Source organism: Botrytis cinerea, chromosome 9 (genome assembly GCF_000143535.2).
Source record: "Botrytis cinerea B05.10 chromosome 9, complete sequence".
Lineage (NCBI taxonomy): Eukaryota > Fungi > Ascomycota > Leotiomycetes > Helotiales > Sclerotiniaceae > Botrytis > Botrytis cinerea.
In genome coordinates, this window is record NC_037318.1 from 1,742,791 (window position 1) to 1,764,465 (window position 21,675).

The 21,675-nt window shown below is 43.4% G+C and overlaps 8 protein-coding genes across 10 annotated transcripts; 2 read left to right on the forward strand and 6 right to left on the reverse strand.

Moving 5' to 3' along the window:
- Positions 1-118: 118 nt before the first annotated feature.
- Positions 119-2,692, reverse strand: BCIN_09g04980 (hypothetical protein). The gene is made up of 3 exons (XM_001551641.2): positions 2,290-2,692; positions 2,044-2,165; positions 119-1,965 (listed from the first exon to the last, which is right to left on the reverse strand). Exons 1-3 carry the CDS (start codon positions 2,365-2,367, stop codon positions 1,824-1,826), a joined length of 342 nt encoding a protein of 113 aa, XP_001551691.1. The 5' UTR covers positions 2,368-2,692; the 3' UTR covers positions 119-1,823.
- A 35-nt stretch (positions 2,693-2,727) lies between these two features.
- On the reverse strand, positions 2,728-3,915 carry BCIN_09g04990 (hypothetical protein). Of its 2 annotated transcripts, XM_024695193.1 has the most exons (2): positions 3,089-3,915; positions 2,728-2,961 (listed from the first exon to the last, which is right to left on the reverse strand). In XM_024695193.1, exons 1-2 carry the CDS (start codon positions 3,697-3,699, stop codon positions 2,907-2,909), a joined length of 666 nt encoding a protein of 221 aa, XP_024550986.1. In that variant the 5' UTR covers positions 3,700-3,915; the 3' UTR covers positions 2,728-2,906. The 2 variants fall into 2 exon arrangements, with proteins under 2 accessions (XP_024550986.1, XP_024550985.1); XM_024695192.1 differs by having other exon boundaries at positions 2,728-3,915.
- Positions 3,916-3,930: 15 nt separating this feature from the next.
- On the reverse strand, positions 3,931-6,034 carry BCIN_09g05000 (hypothetical protein). The gene is made up of 5 exons (XM_001551642.2): positions 5,678-6,034; positions 5,421-5,560; positions 4,665-4,814; positions 4,387-4,493; positions 3,931-4,310 (listed from the first exon to the last, which is right to left on the reverse strand). The coding sequence occupies exons 1-5, from the start codon at positions 5,812-5,814 to the stop codon at positions 4,149-4,151; spliced, it is 696 nt and encodes a 231-aa protein (XP_001551692.1). The 5' UTR covers positions 5,815-6,034; the 3' UTR covers positions 3,931-4,148.
- A 150-nt stretch (positions 6,035-6,184) lies between these two features.
- BCIN_09g05010 (hypothetical protein) lies at positions 6,185-8,372 on the reverse strand. Its single transcript, XM_001551643.2, has 2 exons — positions 7,019-8,372; positions 6,185-6,964 (listed from the first exon to the last, which is right to left on the reverse strand). Exons 1-2 carry the CDS (start codon positions 7,817-7,819, stop codon positions 6,314-6,316), a joined length of 1,452 nt encoding a protein of 483 aa, XP_001551693.1. The 5' UTR covers positions 7,820-8,372; the 3' UTR covers positions 6,185-6,313.
- A 977-nt stretch (positions 8,373-9,349) lies between these two features.
- Positions 9,350-11,619, forward strand: Bcgad1. Its single transcript, XM_001551644.2, has 3 exons — positions 9,350-9,727; positions 9,793-10,031; positions 10,100-11,619. Exons 1-3 carry the CDS (start codon positions 9,710-9,712, stop codon positions 11,514-11,516), a joined length of 1,674 nt encoding a protein of 557 aa, XP_001551694.1. The 5' UTR covers positions 9,350-9,709; the 3' UTR covers positions 11,517-11,619.
- A 627-nt stretch (positions 11,620-12,246) lies between these two features.
- Positions 12,247-14,617, reverse strand: Bcsrp101. Its single transcript, XM_001551645.2, has 4 exons — positions 14,273-14,617; positions 13,912-14,197; positions 13,177-13,863; positions 12,247-13,126 (listed from the first exon to the last, which is right to left on the reverse strand). The coding sequence occupies exons 1-4, from the start codon at positions 14,507-14,509 to the stop codon at positions 12,354-12,356; spliced, it is 1,983 nt and encodes a 660-aa protein (XP_001551695.1). The 5' UTR covers positions 14,510-14,617; the 3' UTR covers positions 12,247-12,353.
- An 82-nt stretch (positions 14,618-14,699) lies between these two features.
- Bcyif1 lies at positions 14,700-16,203 on the forward strand. 2 transcript variants are annotated; one of them, XM_024695195.1, is made up of 5 exons: positions 14,700-14,780; positions 14,870-15,163; positions 15,216-15,417; positions 15,467-15,792; positions 15,847-16,203. In XM_024695195.1, the coding sequence occupies exons 2-5, from the start codon at positions 14,879-14,881 to the stop codon at positions 16,006-16,008; spliced, it is 975 nt and encodes a 324-aa protein (XP_024550988.1). In that variant the 5' UTR covers positions 14,700-14,780; positions 14,870-14,878; the 3' UTR covers positions 16,009-16,203. The 2 variants fall into 2 exon arrangements, with proteins under 2 accessions (XP_024550988.1, XP_024550987.1); XM_024695194.1 differs by having other exon boundaries at positions 14,700-15,163.
- A 737-nt stretch (positions 16,204-16,940) lies between these two features.
- Positions 16,941-21,227, reverse strand: BCIN_09g05050 (hypothetical protein). The gene is made up of 4 exons (XM_024695196.1): positions 20,535-21,227; positions 17,872-20,456; positions 17,771-17,814; positions 16,941-17,716 (listed from the first exon to the last, which is right to left on the reverse strand). Exons 1-4 carry the CDS (start codon positions 20,620-20,622, stop codon positions 17,050-17,052), a joined length of 3,384 nt encoding a protein of 1,127 aa, XP_024550989.1. The 5' UTR covers positions 20,623-21,227; the 3' UTR covers positions 16,941-17,049.
- Between the last annotated feature and the right edge of the window lie 448 nt (positions 21,228-21,675).

A 21,675-nucleotide genomic window follows, 5' to 3' on the forward strand; every position in this document is an offset into this window, starting at 1 on the left:
ACCGGTCCAAGAGATGACGAGATGATGAGCCATTGAGACGGCAAAGGCTTGAGTCAAATATCTGAGTTAAATTTAGATATTGGGATTATGTCACCCGAAATAGAAGGCTAGAATGTGATGGCTTGATCTCTCTCTATTTATTGTTTCACTGATCTGGCGGATATAGTCAGGTAGTCCTAATGTGTGGCCCTCATTTGGTATGCCCTGGGCTAAGGAGGCTACTATTCTCATCATTGGTTATAGCGAGGTAATGATTGAATCGTAGTTTTATTGCATTTTTACTACGGTTGTCCAACACATCTCTTCACTTCATGCCCGGCAAAGAATATATGTGAAAGCAATGGATATGGTTCATTGGAGAAAATGCCACATAAGGAAGTATTGTGAGGACAAATCTTCCAAATGGCCGTTTCCCAAAGTTAAACCTTGCTGTCTACATACATTGTATGTGAAAAGTTAAAATTGATTTTATTAAAATGACACAACTTCCTTGTCATCCTTTTTGCCGTTTGCATTACAAGACATGATGCTGCCAGTAGGAAATAAGTATAATTGTACCTTGACAATATTTACAGCAGCATACCACAAATCTTGATTCCAACCTCGAGGTGAGCACGAAGCTCTTGACTACGAACCGGATCCCAATTACCCACAGCACCATAGACGGTTCTTTTAGAGCTACTCTCTATCAACACACTTTCGACCCCTGAATATTGAAGACAAGGCGAGAGTGAACGAAATCTCTGCAAAAAAGACCTCGTAACCAGTAGAGGTCGTCGATATATGGCAGCAAATACTTAGTGATAGTTTCTTCATCCCCCAATATGAAAGCGGCAACATTGTACATATATTATGCCAACCCCATATGATCTTTGTACGGCAACACATGTTCTTGCCACGAATCTTGATGTCCTATTCAGACATAATTCGGAGACCGGTTGCCATATCAAACATGAATAACTGTGGATTGTCGGTCTTCAGTGCATGTCGTCCCCCACCATCTGATGGATTGATGTGGGTCTTTGAAAGTTTGCATTTATATAACAAAATATGCGACTCGGTCAACATCAAACATCCCTCGTGGCGCAATTGGCTAGCGCGTTCGACTGTTAAGTGAAGCAATTCATTCATACAGATAAATCGAGAGGTTCGTGGTTCGACCCCACGCGAGGGAGTTTCTCTTTTGTTTTTTGCACCGATGTCTGACGATTGGCAACTTCGTTCGTGATCGAACAGGCCAGCTTTTTGAGATGGTCATTAATTAAGTCAAGGAGTTTGCTGAGCCATCGATTGTATGAGCAAAGACAATGAATGGGTAGGGAAATGGAAGTAGGGAAGGGGCAGCTTTGTTTTTCAAGATTCAGATTTTATCCTCCCCATTGAAAATAGTTTACTCGTCAAGATCGATAAACTATGTATTCGTTCTAAAATCTTCTCGAGCGTTTCTCTAATACAAAGGTCGGTAGTGGTTCAAGCCCACTGGGGTGAGATTCGTCTTCTGCCTCTGTTTTTTATGTTCCTTGGTCGACGCAAGTGAGAGAAAACCCTCAGAACTGATAGCTTCGCAGATAGAGGAAGGGGGGGGGTTATCTCGGTTCTTCGCGAAAGATCGTGGTCTAGAGCTTCATAAAGCCGTGAAGAGATAGATGTGCATGCCGAGAGCCCTATTGGCAATCGCAGTCTTAACTGGGACGGCAATCTTTTGCCCATGCCGGAACTAGCCGTTTGATATCCTACTGTGCGTGTAGGTTTCAATGTTTTGCTCTCATACCCGAATCCACATGCCTCCTGTCTCCTAGACTATTCGTAGCCAAAACGTACGTTCAAAAATCGGAGTCGGAATCGTCCTTACGTTCTGATGCCCGATTGCCGTGTCCTTTTGTTTGCCCCTGTCCCTGCTGTTGTTGTTGCTGTGCACTCCCCGCGATTGTCTCTTCTCCTAGAACTTTGCTCGCAGCCATGAATCTGGGAAGGAAATCATTAGCCATATCCTTTCTGTAGAACTCGATTCAAAGAAATCGAGCAATGGGACATTAAACTTACAATCCTCCATGAAAAGCACCCAAGCCTCGAATAGACTCAGCTTGTATACTAGTATTTCGTAGAAGATTCTCAAGATCTCCAAGGTTGGCAGATAGCTGTGCAAGTTGTGCGTGTAGATGAGACTGGTGCTGTTAGTACGAATTGTTGGATACGTTGTGTTGAACGGGAGACGAAAGCATTGAAAGATAGAGTATCAAAGTGAAAATCAAAACATGTAGAGTGTGTAGAGGGGATTGAGAATCATACCAGTTGTCGAGGTTTGGTACTACTACTGGGTGCAGTGGAAAGACGAGGTGCGCCGCCGCTGGGAAGTCTGGATGACATCTTTGCAGGAAGTTGATGGGAGGAGGGCGAGGTTGAGTTAAGAAGTCAAAAATTAAAAAGTCGAATAAAGAATTCCAAAAATTTGAGACACTTGGTTGCGTAGGAGATAGTTTGACCTGTGGAGGGGTAGGCAAATATCGGGGAAAGACTTGATCCGAGTTGCCACAACACTCTCATTCGCGGTGCATGCAGATATTATTTGTCTATCTTTTGATCTTTAGAGATGAGGGAATTGATGTGATATCTTTCTTTCTTTCAGTTTGAAGTCTCGAGATACGTATTGTGTTGCACACGAGCAAGTTGCGTGTGTTTGGAAGAAAGCACCTTGTACGAAGTAAACAAATGGACGTGCACGGGCCATGATGGTTTTGTATAAATATCTCATTGGTATTTTTAATGCTGCTTCTCATATTCGAAAGTGTAAATATCAAATGATGGATCTCAGTCTCCATCTAAGACATATACACGACCCTCAAATATAGACTGACCTGACCAAGACTTGATGGACTGCTCTCCAAGCTACATGGCTAGCCTTTGGATCATACTAACCTGTCGGGATTCCTCACGAGTCGTGTTGACCTTCCGTTCAATAAACTGCCAGACAATGTCATTAAACCCATGATAATCCGCCGCGCAAACTTGTTCAAAAAGGGAAGCAAGAGGAGCTGATGGCAAGGGGCTAACAGGCAAACATGGTAGATGACCGCTAATGTTCACGTACTTTGAAGTGCCAAATGTATCTCGAGCTCGAGCATGTTGGCGCGAGCTCTGTTGCGGAAACTCGAAGCCTTGCAATTCTTGCGTGCGAAAGGAAATTCCTTGGAAGCTAAACACCTGGCAATCTGGCCCGAACAAAGGCATGGGAGGAGCTTCGTATTCACCGTTAAAGAACCTCTTATCTTCCAAACAGACGGCTTTTATATCGTTTCTGATAGCGGCATGGGCTATGCTAAAGAGTCTCAGGTATGTGGCTAAAGAGGGGCCCATATTCTGTGTCGTGAAAAGGGGTTGATAAACGTATGCTTGATGAAATCCTGGATTCAAGGGTTGAGTGTTAAGGTGTGGCACATCGCAGTCAACGTTGAAGTATATACGGGCGTCGGAAGGGTTCGCAGCAAAGCAAAGCTTATAGAATATCAGAGTCTCATCTCGTGATTCTTTGCAGACGTGAAGGCCGGTAGGAATTGTGGCATTGCTCATGAAATGTCCTTCAATAAGAGAGATGCGGATCAATCGGGGTCCAGGGAACGATGATCTCCATATTTTAAGACGAAGCTCGGGAGATAATTTTGGAAAAGGATGGAAGGTATCTTCGGTCATTGCTGATGCCATGTTGTTCTCTGTATTTGGTCAATGACTTTGGTGATTAATAAGTCAAGCTGAGGATCAAGTTGAGGATCAAGTTGAAAAGTTTGTTTTCAAAGACTTTGAAGAAGGGGTGGTGGAATTTCATATATGATAGCGAAATTCCAACCAATTTAAGCCCTTGTATTGCACGAATTCACTCAAGTTCGATTCCGCCAATCGTTACGCCACATCACGAGCTCCAATGGACCTTCGTTTTGTTGGCGGCATACATTGTCTTCAATCAATTCACTGGTTGCACGTTACTTTCTTACACTCCTAATGCTATGGCGCCCCCTTAGATTGTTGCGCATTCATTCCAGAAGACGGAGGATTATGTCAAGACAAGGAAAGTATGTGACTGCTCTAGTGATTGAACTTCGAGCTTTCAAGCATCCAAATACTACTTAGGGTATCGAAACCACGATCATCTTCTTTCACGTCAACTTCATTACTTCCTTTTCCCCATACCTCAGATTTCCCATCCATTTATCTTCTCCCTCTCCCTCTCCCTTCCGCTCTCCACCAACTCCAGGTCTATCCAAATACCAACACCTGATATCACTCAACTTGCCCTCGTCTATTCTTCTTGAATAAAACTACCCGTATCATAGAATCATTAGTCTCTCCACCCTCCCTACGAAACGACGATCCTCCTTCTGCAGAAGAACTCACCTTTTCAAGAACTTCACCTTTTCTCCCCCCGACTTTGCTTATTATCCTCTCGCTAGCTTTATTTCTCGGATCGATTTTTGCCACGAGGTGCGGGATGTGGGATCTTTCTATTGTGGGGATGATTGTGTTAGTACATATGTTGTGTCTTTTTTCTTTCTTAAGAGGAGCTTGGTTGGTCATAGACAAGGAAATATTTCCTATTTCTAAACATACTATCTGCACTGTAAATGAAAAGAGTGGTGCTGGATAGGAGCAGAAAGAAGAAAAGGGAATCACACCTTCCATATTCCAATAAATCTTTAAAAACTCGCTTACCCCCCACGTGGCATATCCATTACCATAATAATCGGGATTCACACAATATCCCATTTCGAGACCCTCGGGGGATGGACGGTTGGTGCCGACGAAACCTACGCATTTGGGCCGGTCTGGAGATGTTAGTTGGGGGCAAGGAGAAGAGATGAAGATGAAAAAGGGGTGGAGCGGATGGAGTCAAGATCCAAAAAAAAAAGCAATTACGACAATATCCATGAGATAAAACTTCAAGCTTTTGAAGATCATCACAAGATCATCTCTCCGCGAGCTTAAAGCCGGAGTATGAGCTTAAACTCCCTCCACTTCTTCTATATAGCTAACACGTCTCTGCATGCCAAATCATAGAATCGTCTCTCATCCAGTACTTAAAGGGGGGCCGAAGAGAGAATTCATCCTTCAAGCTCAACTTGAGATTTTCAACTCTTTACTGAGCAATGATACCCTATTCGCAAACCTCAAAAATAGAAGCTTCTTCAAGCAGATCAAAAGATACCCTAAAGACTTCCAGGTTTCGTCTGCCCATCTCCTTCTTTCTTCTCAACAACTCTCTTGCATAGAATCAACCTCCTCCTCCCATTCCCATTCCCACCCCCTCTACTTCCCCTCCCCTTTCCCCTACCTCTCCCACCAAAACCGCCCAATCCCTCATTCCGCGCATAAAACCGCATTTAAAAAAAACCCACTCCAAAAAAAAAAGAAAAAAGAAAAGCTCAACTCACCACCCACCCCCACCCCCTCCAACAAAATCGCAAATTTATCACTTCCCTCCATCTCCCCCTCAGGATTCTCCTGCGTCTTCGGTAAAATCCACTTCAAAAACTCTAACGCTTCTTCTTTAGTTTTCATAGGGGCTTTTCTTCTATTTATTGACTTTGTTAAAAACCTGTCTTGCCACTTATCCCCCCTTTCTTTTTATGCATGAGAAAAAGAGAAAGGGAAGGGGAAAACGAAAGAGAGAAAATGAGAGAAGACATACGACCAAAGAACCCCCCTCTCCTCTCTCCAGATCTCCCAAAAATCATCTAGATGTTCGGTTGTAGTCAGGGGGACAAGTTGAAGATTTTGATGTTTTTTCACGGGTGGGGATTGAGTCTGGGCAGTGTTTAAGTCCATTGCGTGTGCAGCTCTACTTGAGATGGGAATGGTTGGAGTGATTAGCTACTGAATGGTGGATTGTGGGTGGATTGTGGATGGGATTGACAGATGGGGGTTGAGAGTGGGGGTAGATGAGGGGTAGTGGAATAAATCGCCTTGAATAGATCGAGACTCTGATCAAGAATTCGGAGGGTAGAAGGAATGGGAGACCAAGTTGAAAAGAAGGTTGAAGATATTCGGATAGGAAGATAATTGCCAGCTTGAAAATTACAAACGATGAAGTACTTTATATGTGATTGTGTTATGACACATACGGCGAGTAGCGACGTCACCATGTAAGATTTTGGGGCCAAATTTCAGAACATGTAACGATAGGCGCAACTCGCACTGCACGACTAAAGGAAATATATTGATTGAGAAATCTGTCATTTCTTATTTGTTTTCGATACCGAAAAGTATTATACATGTCTTGTGTTCCATATTCTGACCCCTTGTTACATTTTATCTCTACGCCTACTTACAATTCCTCATTCATATAAGGAATCAATCTCTCCATCAAATCCTCCACCTCTAATTCCTCACCAGCCCACATCTCTCCACCCGGAGTCTTAGGTGGAATCAAAACAGAGCTCAAAACATGAATAACACCATCCTTTGCAATACCATCTTGAACACTCACACTGCTAAATCCATTGATTCTAATGGTAATGAAACCGCCAAATCTGCCAACATCAATGCTAAGACTCTTATCTTTCAACAAGGTAGGTAAATCAACGTGGAAATGTCCCTTGGGGATATTCGCAGTATCGATTCCATCAACTTCATTGATGCTCTGATCATCAGACTTGGCTTTGTAGAAAGCATCGGAATAGAGAGTTTGATTTGCAACAACGTGATATTTGAGAAGAGCTTTCAGGTATTTTTGGCCGTAGTTGCTGAAGAGGAAAGCATTGATTCTAGGACCAAGCTTTTGGAATGCCCAGTTGCTGGGTGCGAACAATGTTCCTCCTGTATGATGAGATGCAGCAATGGCATCGAAAAGACCGGTTTTTTCAAGACCAAGTTGGAGAGTTGAAAATTCGCCGGGAAGAAGCTCGATGATTTTAAGGGCTGGGGGAGGTGGCAAGAGAAGTGAATCGACGCCGTGAATTACTCCGTTTGTACCGAACTATTAGAATTTTAGTTAGTGTTATGTTGATATAGTGAGATATGATGAACAAACAATATTGACAACAACGACTCTGCTGTAGAAGTTAACGGCTAATCCCTTCAAACCCAAACCAACACGGAGACGCTGAGGTTCATCTCCAAGACGGCCTTCCTTCAATGCGGTTGGAATAGTATGCGAAACTAGGACACGACCAGCAGGGTAGAAATCCGGAGAAACGTGATATTCAAGGACAGCCTTAATCAATTCCTTTGAAGGTTTCTTGTGATGCTCTGGAATCTTCTCAAATGCCTTATCAGTTGGTGCGAATACGGTGTAGTTTGTTGCTGTGCCATTCAAAGCATCAACAAGATCTGGATATTCATTGATAAGTTTAGCAAGTTTGGTAGTGTACTTGCTGCTAGCAATCAATTCGTATACAGTCTTATTAGGTTTTCCATGACCGTGATGTGGGTTCTTTGGGTGGTGAGGAGGTTTTCCATGATGTGGAGGCTTCTCGTGAGGGTGATCGAAAATATCGATATCCTCGACGGTAGAAATGGCAGATTCTAACCAGCCGGATATATCAAACTTTGACATTGAGTGGTGGCACTCGATGACATTCTGGGCCTTTTGACCAGCCTCAGAAAGGATATCGATAGCGTTGTCAAAGGCATTCTCGCTGAATGCAATTGCATCTTTCACGGAATTTTCGGCATGAGAGATAAAGTTATCTTTGATTTCTGGAATTCTATCAAGCCATGTCTTTGAAGACTTCTGAGATTCGACGACAATCTGACTAGTTATCTGTTCATCAGGAATGACGAAGGCAGTAGAAGCTACCGCGAAGGGCAAAAGAGTAGTTGAGAGCTTCATATTGATATGATTGATGAATGGAAGAAAGAGAAATGGGGTGGGAATATAAGCAGTAGATATAAATAATGGAATGCTGTGATCAGGGCCAAGGTACTAGTAATCCAATGACGCCTTCTCACGCTGTGTGAATGATTTGAAACAAGACAGCTCGGCTTTGGTTTGATTGGTTTGCTGGGAAGAAGATGCGAAAGCCAATCAACCAGAGTCAAGTTGGCAAAGAAACTTGAAGTAATGCAATGCAAGTGTATCAAAGACACCAACGGAGACCAAAAATGAGGAACAGATAGATATAGTGAGGTTAGTTGATGTATATTCCTCTCGAAATTGTCGAGCTTTTGATTGTCAAGTATTCCGTTGCTTCCGCGCGTACACGTACCAAAGAAGGAATTAGAACGGCAGTCAATGCTTGCGTGTTTCTTTGTGAGAAAGACGAAATCCATAACATCATCGATCCAAAGAGAAGGAGGAGGCGTTACGGTGCATTGTTGCTTTATGCAGCTTGCCAGCCAATCACTTTTGTTTCATTTTGACATTTGACATTTACCCCTCGATCGGAAGTTGCAGAGACCGACGGACAAGGTGTAAATGGAAAGTCCGATGAGGATACGAGTGTTGTATGACGAATCATTGTCGATATCCGAGTCGATGAACAATTGACAGTTGTAGATGGCATTTTATGTAAGATTGTAATGAAAGTTGTGCACAGGTTGAGTGGTCGAGGTGCTCTCTCGTATGCGATGTGTGTCTGGTAAGAAACCGGAGACATCGGACGAGAGGCACGGAAGCTACTCGCCTATTCAATGTAAATATTTCTAGCTGCCGTGAAGGGAGTGCTGGATACCTACCTAGTGTTGTGGGTATTCAGTATTCAGTATTCAGTATTCAGTATTCAGTATTCAGTATTCAGTATTCAGTATTCAGTATTCAGTATTCAGTATTCAGTATCCAGGTTGCAGAGGTGGAAGAGGTTGATTTATTCTAACAAGTGTACGAGGTTCTAGCTAGGTATCTACACCCATAGTCGCTTATGCCATTATAGGATTAACAACATCTACTCCGCAGACACACTTGCGGTTCAAAAAGTCTGATAGAATCTGGCACCAAGTTGGTTACCATCTCACTTTATCGAACGATAGCGATAAGAGGGAGAATGCAATTGTGGGGAACAGCATAGGAAACACAAAGTCGATCAGTTCATTCTGGTCCCGCCATCTAACACACCTGGAACACCTTCTTCTCCGTGCAACAGCTATAACCATTTCATGATTCTTAACGCATTTTCGAGCTTCATTTAGCCGGGTCTAAACACAATGAATGAAATTTCCCAATCAATACCACCTCCATCATCATTATCATTCCAAGCTTCGAGCCTTTCCACACCCAGGGAGTAGCTCCACAGCTTGAGGCCTCACAGCAGGGTTACGAAACAAGCTTTTCCACCATACATGCCGTGGAGCCACTATGACGCTTGGCGGAGCCTTTCGATCTCAGAGCAGCCAAACTTCACCATGAATCCATCCATGCTTCTATGAATAGCATGTTTGGAGAGCTACTTCAATTGGATTAACAAGTATTTATCAGGTAAAAGGAACTCTCTTTATGTGGTTTTTGGGTGGCTAGTGGCTGGTGCTTGTCCGTGCTTGCAAGTTACAATTGAGTCCACTCTATCAGATGTCGTCATCTTCAGTAAGTTGCTTCTGCTAAGTGAGTGAATTTGTTCAATGTTGTTCAATAAAGCTGCGATGTTGCCAGATGGAGATTTACATTCCAATTCAACCCTTTCTTCCTTCTCAACATTCTCAACACTATTAACGTACCATCTCCCCCATACTCTTCTAAAGTTTTCAAATACCATACTACCATTGCAACGTTTAATCTAACATAATCATCATGTCTCTCGCACGCCATGTAAGTTCATATTCTCCCAAACTTCCAATACCAAGATTTTCACACTGACCGTATTTCCAATCTAGGTCGACCCGGATCAGATCATCCAAAATCTACAGAATATGCATATGAAAGAAGCGGGCCAAAAGCATGTACATACCAATGGTGGAACCTCTCATATTACTCCATACTCGACTCGATATGCTTCCAAACAAGAAATTTCTAAGTTTGAAATACCAAAAGATGGTGCCCCAGCAGATGCTGTTCACCAAATGTTGAAGGATGAATTAGATCTCGATGGCCGACCTAATTTAAATTTGGCAAGGTATGTTTGATTGCTTAGATCATTGGAGGAACGTGAAGCCAATTGAAGATTGCTAACCTCAACACCAGTTTTGTGGGTACATACATGGAAACTCATGCCGAACAATTAATGTTCGAGAATATTTCAAAGAATATGTCCGATGCAGACGAATATCCAGCAATGATGCAAATGCATACCCGATGTGTTTCTATCATCGCTAATCTTTGGGGAGCACAAAAGGGAGAGAAAGCTATTGGATCTGCAACAACTGGTTCTTCAGAAGCTATCCACCTTGGTGGTTTAGCTATGAAGAGACGTTGGCAAGAAAAGCGTGAGGCTGAAGGAAAAGATAAATCCAAGCCAAATATCATCATGGGATCGAATGCTCAAGTAGCTCTTGAGAAATTCGCCAGATACTTTGAGGTCGAGGCTAGAATTCTTCCTGTTTCTGAAAAGTCAAACTTCAGACTTGATCCGGAATTGGTCAAGGATAATATTGATGAGAATACCATTGGTATTTTTGTTATTCTAGGAAGTACATACACCGGTCATTATGAACCGGTTGAAGAAATTTCCAAAATTTTAGATGATTATGAAGCCAAGACTGGAGTCGATATCCCAATTCATGTCGACGCTGCATCCGGAGGCTTTGTAGCTCCATTCACCCATGCTCAAGCTGGTGGTCCAAAGTGGAACTTTGAGCTCCCACGAGTCAAATCCATCAACACATCCGGTCACAAATTCGGTCTCGTGTACGCAGGTGTAGGCTGGATCATCTGGCGCGATGAGTCTTACCTTCCCAAACATCTTGTCTTCGAACTCCATTATCTAGGTGGAACAGAAGAATCCTACACTCTTAACTTTTCTCGACCAGGTGCTCAAGTTATCGCTCAGTACTATAACCTCATTCATCTCGGTTTCAATGGGTATCGTCAAATCATGGAAAACTGCATGAGCAACGCCCGTCTTCTTTCAAAATCTCTCGAAAGCACTGGATGGTATACATGCGTCTCCGACATTCATCGCAAGAAAGGCGAACACACATTCCAAGGCCTAAGTGCCCCAGTCTTCAGCAAAGAAGACGAAACCTCCGCTGATTACAACGCCGGTCTCCCCGTCGTCGCTTTCCGTTTCTCAGACGAATTTAAGAAAGAATTTCCACATATCGAACAAGAAACCATCTCAAATCTCCTCCGCGCTAAGCAATATATTATCCCTAACTATCCCCTTCCTCCCAACGAAGAAAAGACTGAGATTCTCAGAGTGGTGGTTAGAGAGAGTATGAGCTTTGATCTGTTGGATAGATTGATCTCGGATATTTGTTCCACGACACAAAACTTAATTGATAATGATACGCAGGATCTGAGCATTTTGAGTAAACAGTTAACTAAGGGACACGGAAGCGCGGAGAAGACTCATGGAAGTGTGGGACACAAGCATGGAAAGGGACAAGGAAAGGGTGGAAACAGACCAATGAGTCATGGAGTACATAGAGCGGTTTGCTAGATGCAGGTTTATGATTTATGAGTTTAGAAATAATAATGCAATTATACATGAAGAAAAGCGCATGGTATTGATTTTGAGAGTGGTGTAATTAATGGGAAATACACCGATGAATTCTAATAGTCGGCTCTCCAAGCGGCCGACTATTAAGGAACAATCTTTCCTTTCCTTTTGAATATTCGGGACTAATATAGCAGCTCAATATTTCTGGCCATCTCCTCATCTATCTACTATCTAAGGACTTACACATACCACCATCATCACATCACTATGACCCAAACACCACAGCAGTCTATCCTCAAGTAGTTAGTTATCCCTCGCTAACCCCCTTGTCAAATTTCCCAAATCCGAAGTCCAGCTTCAGTATTCATTAGATAGGAATATACTATTCTCAGTACACATAATTCAATTCACTACAATCCCTTCCCATCTATTCTCATCTATCGATCTTCTTAATGTCTATCTAGATGGTTTTTTTTGTTGATATTTCGGATTTATTTTAAAGTTTGTTTCTGTTATGTATCATTTGTAATGCAATTTGGAGAACGATAGATGGCGTTAGCTGAAGAGAAGAGATCGCAACGGAGGAAGAGGATGTTTGGGATTTATCGTTGATGATCGCTGATACATCCATTCATCCGATGTGGCCTCAAGGAGGATCAGATGAGGAGGCGAACGATTGAGTATTCGCATCTTCATTTCAATTTGAGTTGAAAATCTGATTTGTTCATGATGAGAGGAAAACTCTTGATTTGTGTATTTGCACGACTTCAAAATATGGGTATGTAGTATTAAAAGTACTAGAATGACGATTTAAAGAAAAGAAGTACATCCTCCCTTCTAATTCCCGGCCATCAATTTCTCCACCGCCCATTTAACGCTCAAATTCCTCAAATCACTATAATGCTGACCTACACCCACAAACAGCACAGGTACATTCGTAGCATGCACCATGCTAACCAGGGTGCCCACCATATCCCCCACGGTATCGCATTTACTGATGATGAACCCATCCAACGACCTGCCCTGACCAAACGCCGCATTGAAGTTTCTTGCTTGCGCGACTGAATCTGTGCCAACAAGTGCTTCGCCTACCATGAGGATTTTATCCGGTTGAGCGAATTTAGCGAATTTTTCAAGCGAGGACATGAGTCGCTGATCGTTGTGACGTCGCCCGGCTGTATCAATGAGGACTACATCGTAACCTTCCTGAGCAGCGAAGGAGACGGAATCTTTGGCTACGTTTGCAGCGTCTTTTCCGTAGCCTTTTTGATATAGTTCTACTTGGCCACCTTCTCTGGTGGTGAGTTCCTTTAGATTTCGTACGTGAACGGCTAATTGTTCGACGGCTCCGGACCTGAAGGTGTCGCAAGCTACGACGAGGACTTTGTACTTGTTTTGTAGAAGGAAGTAACAGATCTTGGATAGATTTGTGGATTTACCAACGCCATTCACTCCGACAATGGACATGACATATGGCCTCTTTTTCTTCAACGACAAAGCTGGAGGTGAGACAATAGAATCGATTTCTCGAAGGAGATCAAGGGATGAGGTAGGAGTCAGAATTTTTCTTAGTGAGGCCTCCATGGCTGTTGCAATTCTTGTTTGGACACCTTCAAACAGTTAGTGATGCTCGAGCGAAAATCATGTGTGCAATACATACTCTCAAAATTTCCGGTCTTCACTCCTATTAATTCCCGTTCTACACCCTCGCATAATCTCATCGCGGCTTCTCTTGCGACGTTCTTTCGTAATAAATGGTCCTCCATTCCCTTCATGGCTTTATCCAAATCTTCCTTAGTCAAAGTCTTTCCTCCAACAACATTTCTAAATAATCCTCCAATAGCGCTGAAACTAGATCCTACCAGGCCAGCTGCTGGGGCGCTAGATTCCGCCTTCTTCGCATTCGCGGAATCTAAAATCGAATGGACTTCGTCTTCAAGATCCTTCAACACGAACTGCCCCTTTCCAGTCTTCGAACCCCACGAGGTTTGTTCAACTCCCTCTACGCCACCCGGACGAGCCTCGTCCTCCCCAGAAGTAGCTCCGTTTGCGGGCGCAGAATAGTCGAGGGGGGTATCACTATCCTCATCTGCCATTCCGTCTGCATCCCACTTCCTTCCTTTCTTTGGTCCAGTTTTTACACTCCTACTCTTTCTGTGAGACTCGTCGCCGGATGAAGTATACGTAGGGGTTTGGGCTGCCTTTCTAGCTCTTCGAGAAACTTTTCCGCCCGGTCCTGCTTTCGCGCTCAATATGTGGCTCGCAGGTGTACTTGGTCGCGAATTAGGTGTTCCAAGAGGAGTCGATTCGGGAGAAGGGGTATCTTTGACATTATTCTTTGATTGGCCTATGGAATATTAGTAAGTTTGCGCTTGAGAGAAACACTGGCGCATACCTCTCGAGGGTAATCCAGGCATTGGCGGAGGCTCATTGTCCGAGGTCGTAGAGATCAATGGGATGGACTCTTCAAATGCAGAAGCTTCTGCAACTCTAGCATCTTGATTCAGAGCACTCTTCTCCAACTCACGTACTTGTTGGTCGAAATATTCATCGAAAGGACATTCGACAACAGTTGTGTGTGGCTTTCTCAATTGATCACCATATAAGTCCACGAAAATCGTTTTGACATTATCCACCAATTTGTCAATCCATGAGAGATGCAGCAATGACCTGTACACAACCTGCAAGACGAGTTAGCATGAGAAGCCACGGAAACTCCATAGAATTAGTTGCGCCACAGGACTACTATTGCATACCACAAATATTAAGCCCAATTCTTTGCACGTCGTCCATTTCAAAGTATGCTGATCATGTTTGAAAGGAGGATTACTCGCAGCTGAGATATCATCTGCAACACCGGCACCGGGTAAGGTTCGTTCTTCAATGAAGACATTCGTAATAAGGCTGTTAATAATGGCAGGGCTGACGGGGGAAAATTGTTTCGACCAGAGCACCACTCCAGAAGTAGTAAGGATCTCAAAAGTATCCAACATCTTGAGTATCAAAAATTCGTAATGGCCGTGAGAGTCGTAACAATAGATTCATAGAACGTAACACTGTTGCACGATCAAAAGGAGTCCATCAAAGAAGATTATGGATTCATATGGACACTTTCTTCTAAAAGTACGCAGAATGATTGTGCCAAGCATCACCGATAAGCCGATAAACGTCGACTGATAAAGCGGCCGCCCAATCTGCTAATAGCAGCCACCCAAAGCATGCTTTATGGAAATGTGTTCGACGTAGGCGCGATTCTTACTTATTGTATGATAGCTATACCATTTCCCACCCCCTTATCATTCCACTTCGCATACTATTAATCGCAGCTGACACTATTTGTCTACTTCTGTCAGACCTCCAACATGCAAAGACCAAACTATGGGAATTTCCCTCCAGCAAACTCTCCTCCTCTCCATCACCCAGTGCCTCAACATGTCTCTACAGTCCCCCAGCTACGATCACCACCTCCCCCAATGCCACAACAACAGCATCAATCAAGCTATGGAAACCCGTATCAACCTCAAGCTCAAGGGAATGCTGGCGCATTCGGCGCATATGGAGGCTTCATAAACGATCCTACGGCGCAAATGGGATTCCAAGTTGGACAAACAGCTTTAAAACATGGAACAGAATATGTGGAACAAAACGTTAGTATACGAGGATATATGTGTTGGAGATGAAGCTCTGACAACTAGATAGTTTAATCGATATGTCAATGTTTCGGCGCTGAAACATTACTTCAACGTCTCTAATGGATATGTGGTCAACAAGCTATTTTTAGTCCTATTTCCATGGAGACATAAGCCTTGGTCAAGGAAACAATCGATTGGCCCCAGTGGTCAAGAGGGGTGGTTTTTGCCTCCAAGAGATGATCTCAATAGTCCAGATATGTATATTCCAGGTATGATTAATGGCCCGCGCGCGAAATTCATAAATTGACCTCTTCACAGTAATGGCACTTGTAACTTATATCCTCCTTTTCACACTTCTAGCCGGCCTTAGAGGAGCTTTTCAACCCGAACTTCTTGGATCAACGGCAGGATGGGCATTCTTCATTGTGTTTATTGAAATTCTGGGATTGAAGCTTGGATGTTACCTCCTATCAATTTCCAATGAATCTCAGCTACTCGATTTAGTCGCCTACTCTGGATATAAGTTCGTTGGAGTTATTGCCACCTTAGTTGTCAGTGAGATCATCAATGGTGGAAAGGGAACTGGCGGTTGGATTGGGTGGACTGTCTTCAGTTACACTTTTCTCGCCAACGCTTTGTTTCTGGTATGTATACCCTCTAAACGCCATTTCTTCATGCCTCTGACATAGTCATGACAGTTGCGATCCTTAAAATACGTATTACTTCCCGAAAATGCAACTGATGAGCGAGGGACCATGCAAACCGTTGCACGCTCGCAGAAGAGCCGAAGGACACAATTTCTTTTTATCTACTCATACCCTGTACAATTGATCTTCATGTGGGGACTTACAAGAGCGTGAGTTAGTGGCTCGGATATGGAATTGGTACTGCATTGGCGTATAGAATGACAGTAGCGGGATCAAGGATTTTGGATCGCTACTGTGGATGGCTCAAATGGGGTTTTGGTGACATGGCTAGGTTGGCACGACGAGGCAAATATGTAAGAATACAAGTTTTAAAATACCCAATACAAGCTGTTGTTATATTACTGTTCACCGGCATTGATGTCCATCAGTGATGGCTGTTACTGATGCAGTTTTGTATTGTTGAGTAATAGCTCACATTGTTAGTCTAGTTCAGAACATCAAGTGGTGTTGTCGTCTAGATCGTCCTGTAGATGCTCGAATCAGATAGAGATCCTGAGAGGGGGTTCCATCCAAATTTGGCCAAGTCTGATATGTGTTGACTTTGCCAGAACGAATCGGTGTTGATTCTTAACACTAATATTTTGCGCAAATGGTAGAAGCGAAAAATATCAAATGTGCTGGCCTCTGTGAATACATCGTTACTCACAACTTGCCATGGGAGCCAGTTCTTGACACTCAAGCACAGAGCGCCAGCCCAATGGCTGTAATAAATTGTCTTTAATTTTTCAATTGTTGCATTATGTAGGTACTAAGATGTTTTCGGGCAATTGGCTGGCCACTTATTTCACTTTCGTAGAGTCCGGCTCCACGGCTTCATTAGTCCCATTCCCACTTCCACTTTTGGGATTTTCTCTCAATTTGAATACTATGTTAGATTATGAGCTTCAACATAAAGAATTATATAAAGTCATTCAGAACAATCCTATGAACATCAATTTCAGAAATACTAAATTGAAAATATGTTGAGTCATTTTCAACCTTTGAATTACAAAGTCTGATGTTAATATTTTTTGCAACCACTAGCAAGCCTCAATATACGAATACATCACTCCAAGCCAGAATTTATTATTTCACCTTGTAAAGCATGACCAGATAGTAAAGGGCAAACAATATTAATCTAATTATGCAATTTGAAAACGCCTTCCCGCGCCTTGTACTCTCATCTCAAGTTGAGATTCTCAACTGACTAGGTACCTAATCAACAACAATATGCTTTCCCAGTTCCACGACCTCGACAATTTTGATCTCATCACAGCTCTCTTCACTCAAAGCCTTCCTATCTTTTGTTTCCGAATCCGTATCGCCAGCTTCGCTAATAAGATCTACGATCTCTCCTCGATGATTAATATCCTCAATGTGCACTCTGTCCATGTCGATATCTTCGCAAATTTCCATCTTATTATCCACGTCCCCGTCCCCGTCCCCGTCCCCATCCCCATCCCCATCCCCCTCATCCCTCGCAAATCCATCTGTTCTCTCCATAAATTTTCTAATCCCCTCAAGCAACACCTTTGCCACCACCGGCGGCACCGCATTCCCAATTTGTTTTTTGATCGCATTTTGTCCGAACTTATGCTCCAACGGAAACCCTTGCAAACAAGCGAATTCTCGATCAGTAAATCCTCGCTTTCCGCTCGGATGCCAATTATCACCACCGCTGGTCGTCATTGTGCGTGGAAGAATTGCGTGGGAATCGTATGGCTTGAGATCTTTTTCCGGAAGAAGGTGAGGTGAGTGATTTTCTGCCGATTTGGGGATTTCGTGGAGAGTTTGGAAAACGGTTTTAAAGGATTTGGTGTTATTGGGAGAGGGATGTGAGAAGTGTGTTGGTGGTGGCATGGGGGGAAGGGGCTCGCCAGGGCTGAGAGGCTGTTAGTAAAGCTGTAAGAATGGAATACTCCTCAAGAGAACTCACCATGATGCGATAATAATCAGACGAAATCTTCTTTGCGGGAGCCCCTGAATGACTAGTCAATAAGTTGAGCTCGCTAAGCATAGACAGTAGGAGGAACTCACCCACTGAGCCAAAGGCACGATGGCCCACCTCAACGAAAACCCACAACTAGTGAACATACATATCAGACTCGAGAAATATCCTCTAAACCTCGGATATAGGATCCCAAATGTCTGTTCCAACGTCACAACCCTCGGTTTTGCAACCTTGATAACTGCAGCCACAGCAAATAAACTCGCAGTATTCATTTCATCATTCTTTCCTTCGACTGTATGCGCAGGTGAAAAATACTGACACGGAGGTGAAAGATGAAGAATATCAACTTTGACATCATTAGGAATGTTTGAAGAACACGGAGAAGGAGTAGCTAGAGATACGAAACGTTCCGAGGACATCTCGTAGCAAGTCGCGCCGGGAAAATTGAGACGCCATGTTGTGCAGGCGTGCTGGTCGAAGTCGAAACCCCATTTTACGCGGAGACCTGCCATGACGGCACCACGTGTGGTACCACCTGCTCCACAGAATGCATCACCGTAAGTGTAGGTTTGTCCGGGAGCCAGAACGAGTGGCTCACTGAGTGGAGGCGGTCTTGGGCTGTGAGCTGGAACTAACGAGGAAGATCGGGATTGGTGGGACGATAGGTCGATAACTCCGCTAGAAGGCGGGGAGGCTAACTCGGATGAAGATATTTCGATTTGAGGAGGAATGCTTGGTGATGGAGCTGGAGATGAGGGCAGTGAAACACTAGCCTCAGGATAGAAAGCTTGAGTTTTAAGGGCACTGTTTCTTGGTGAAGTTAAGCGACCCCTCAATCTTGGTAGAACACTTCTGTTAGATCGAAAGGCTCTAGTTGGTCTTTCCGTGTCACGAATTTGTTGTTTGTAGGTCGGCTTGCTTTCGGGCCCGCTTTTTGGAACTGTCTCTGACAATATCCCGATATTGTAAGAATGTCTAATGTATTCTTTACCGTTGAACTCAAGCTTCATCCTACCTAGACGCCGCCTAATCTTTTCGATATCGTCCTCGGGAACTTGGCGGGCTCTTTTTGCTGATTTGCTGTTTTCTTGGTCACTATCTCGATCCGAAGAGGACGAGAAATCTGACTTGCGTTTGGTTTTTAGCTCACCAACCTCACATTGTTGAGATATAGCAGGCGAAGAAGCACCATCGTCATCTTCATCGTCATCCTCGTCGACGATTATGAATGTTTCAGGTCGACTTTTGCTATCTTCGACCACGGTAGAATTTCGAGCTTGTCGGACTTCGACCGATGTTTCTTCTCCGTCAACATCATAGCATTCTGGTACATGAGTGCCACCAGCAACTGTTTCTCCGCGCCATTCGGTTCGAAGTCTGGTATTTGAGGCCAGATATGATTGCGTGCTTTGATGTACTGAAGAAAGCCATTCCTCCGTGATCCGCTCCAGAGTTCTCTCTGCATACGTATTCTTTTCTCTAGCTGAGGCTGATGCATATTTACAAGTATATTTCCAGCGCACAGTAAGCCCCCCTTCATTGTACGTGTCTTGATCAGTCCAGGTAGCGTCACGATTCAGGTTGCGATACTTTGGGTAAGTGTGATTTGTCCAACGAAGACTACGTGGAGCTTTCACAGAGCTCAAAGGTACTTCGACAAGACTTTGCTCTTCTGGTACCCGTGGATCATCTAAGTCTATTTCGTAACATAGGCAGACTTCGTTCATCTTCTTTTCCAGCATGCCGTTCAGGTACTTGCATCTTTGTAACCGAAATCCTCGAATGGTAATGGAGAAATTTTGAGTTTTGGCAACACTAGAGTCATGACTGTCTTCAGGCTTGATATACTTCACAATGTGCTTAATGTAAATAAAATCGCCGTCCTCCAGTTCTACCGTTTTCGCTGGTCTTAAGATGAGCTTTCCGTGCAAATACGTTTCACATTCGGAATAAGGGCTGACGATCGGAGGATTGCGTAATGGAAAGACTTTAAGTTTCGGCTGGGATTTCGGCTCTCTACTTACGCTAACAGAGCGCAAGAACTCAAACTCGGGTTTCTCTAGGAGTTGAGATTCAAGCTTAAATTCTAAGTCATCGTTGTCTTCGATCATGACGGTGTTATCATCTGTTCGCAAAGTCATATCTTGGACAGTAGACATTTTCTCTTCGTTTCCGTTCCCATCATCCGAAATCGAGATTAAACTTCCATTGGAAGAGCGACGCTCGAGCATAGAATGAGTATAAGACGTGTTCCGAGAGTTGGCAACCATTTCGTTGCCACGGCTGAAAGGGCCTTCTTCAGTATCCGGACGTCTTAAGAGACGAATGCGGTCTTGTGATGTTTCCTGATTGGTTAATGCTTCAACGGTGATATTCCCGGGCCTTAATGATTCGTATCCCTCGTCTTGAAGTATGAATCCTGGAGGAGTAGCTGAGACACCGCAAACTCTTTCTCTAGGGCTGTTGCTTTCCTGGGATTTCGTGCTATTGGAAGTCATAGTAGCCGTCAATTCAATGAGAGGAAAACTAGCCGAATGATCGGGTGCAGGAAAACTTTCGGAATGAGATCTAAGCGTTGACTCTGTGAGGTAGTACTCTCTAGGCTTTAGACGCGAGGGTCGATTTCTAATGTTGAGGCTGATGGAAAAGTGTGTTGGGGACATACTGGGAGCTTTTGCGAGGTATTAGCACAGATATACTTGTGAGATAAAAGAATGAGAGCAAGCAAAACTAGGGCGAGCTAACCTACCTCGTTCTAGAAACACCACCTCGTCTCTATCGTCATCTTCAACCATAACAACAGCATCATCATCATCAATAACTATTACTTGATCCATTGCCGCTTTCGAAGCTTAGAAAGATATTATTGAATGAAGTTCAACTATGCCAGTAGGTAGCAGGTCAAACAAATTTGCCGCCCAGGTTTCTTCTGGATGATACGGCCTCCTTAACTTTGGGCGATCAATTATAATATCCAAGTCCAGTTGCTTCTATTTGATCGATGCGGCAGATTGAACATCCTTGAATCATAGATTTGATGGAAAGGCAGCTTTCAATATACGTTTTACCTGCTTTGTTGGGAACTATTCCCGCGAACTGCTCATACTTAGACTATATCATCCTGAAAGCAAAGTGTATGAATTATCTATATAAGGAGTTTATATTGCAATGACAAAAGCAGAAAAAGGGAAAGTTATTACTATTCAGATAAGGCAAAAAATGTGAATATGCTGTCTTGTCATTGTGAAGTGAAACATGATGATTGTTAGAATCAATCGGGACAATTATACTTTCATCTAATATCAATAGATGGCATTGTCTTGTTGTTCATAGAGCACTCGTAGATGAAAATTGTTATAATGATTGGGATACATGGCCACGCCACCTACCCTCTATAGTTTTAATGTCTATGAATACTTATTTATGAGCAAAAGAAGTTATCCAAAAGACTCATGATCTGCCTTTGTATCACCAGACGATGATGAATAACAAAAAACGTTCAAAGATGATGATAGTATTGTAGAACTTTCTTGGTCAAGTTGTATCAAAAGCTTGAACTAAAATAAAGAGAACAAATCCTAGAAAACAAGATGGATTATCCAGAATGATCGATGAAAGTAGCAGAAGAAAATGGGACCAAAAATGGCACCAAACTAATTGGGGCTACTTGCATTCAGGCCCCATTGTTCCTACGATGAGGGAGTGGAAGATTGAATCCCCGGTTGCCCTCAATGTAAGTATATACTGAAATCCGAATTCGAAGACGGTGCGAGGTATAACCATATGAAATAGACGTGAAAACGGAGGCTGCTCTCATCATATATATGAAATCAAATGCTCGAACACATTTCCCACAACGAGGTTCTCTTTTCCTCCTGTACAACACTGGC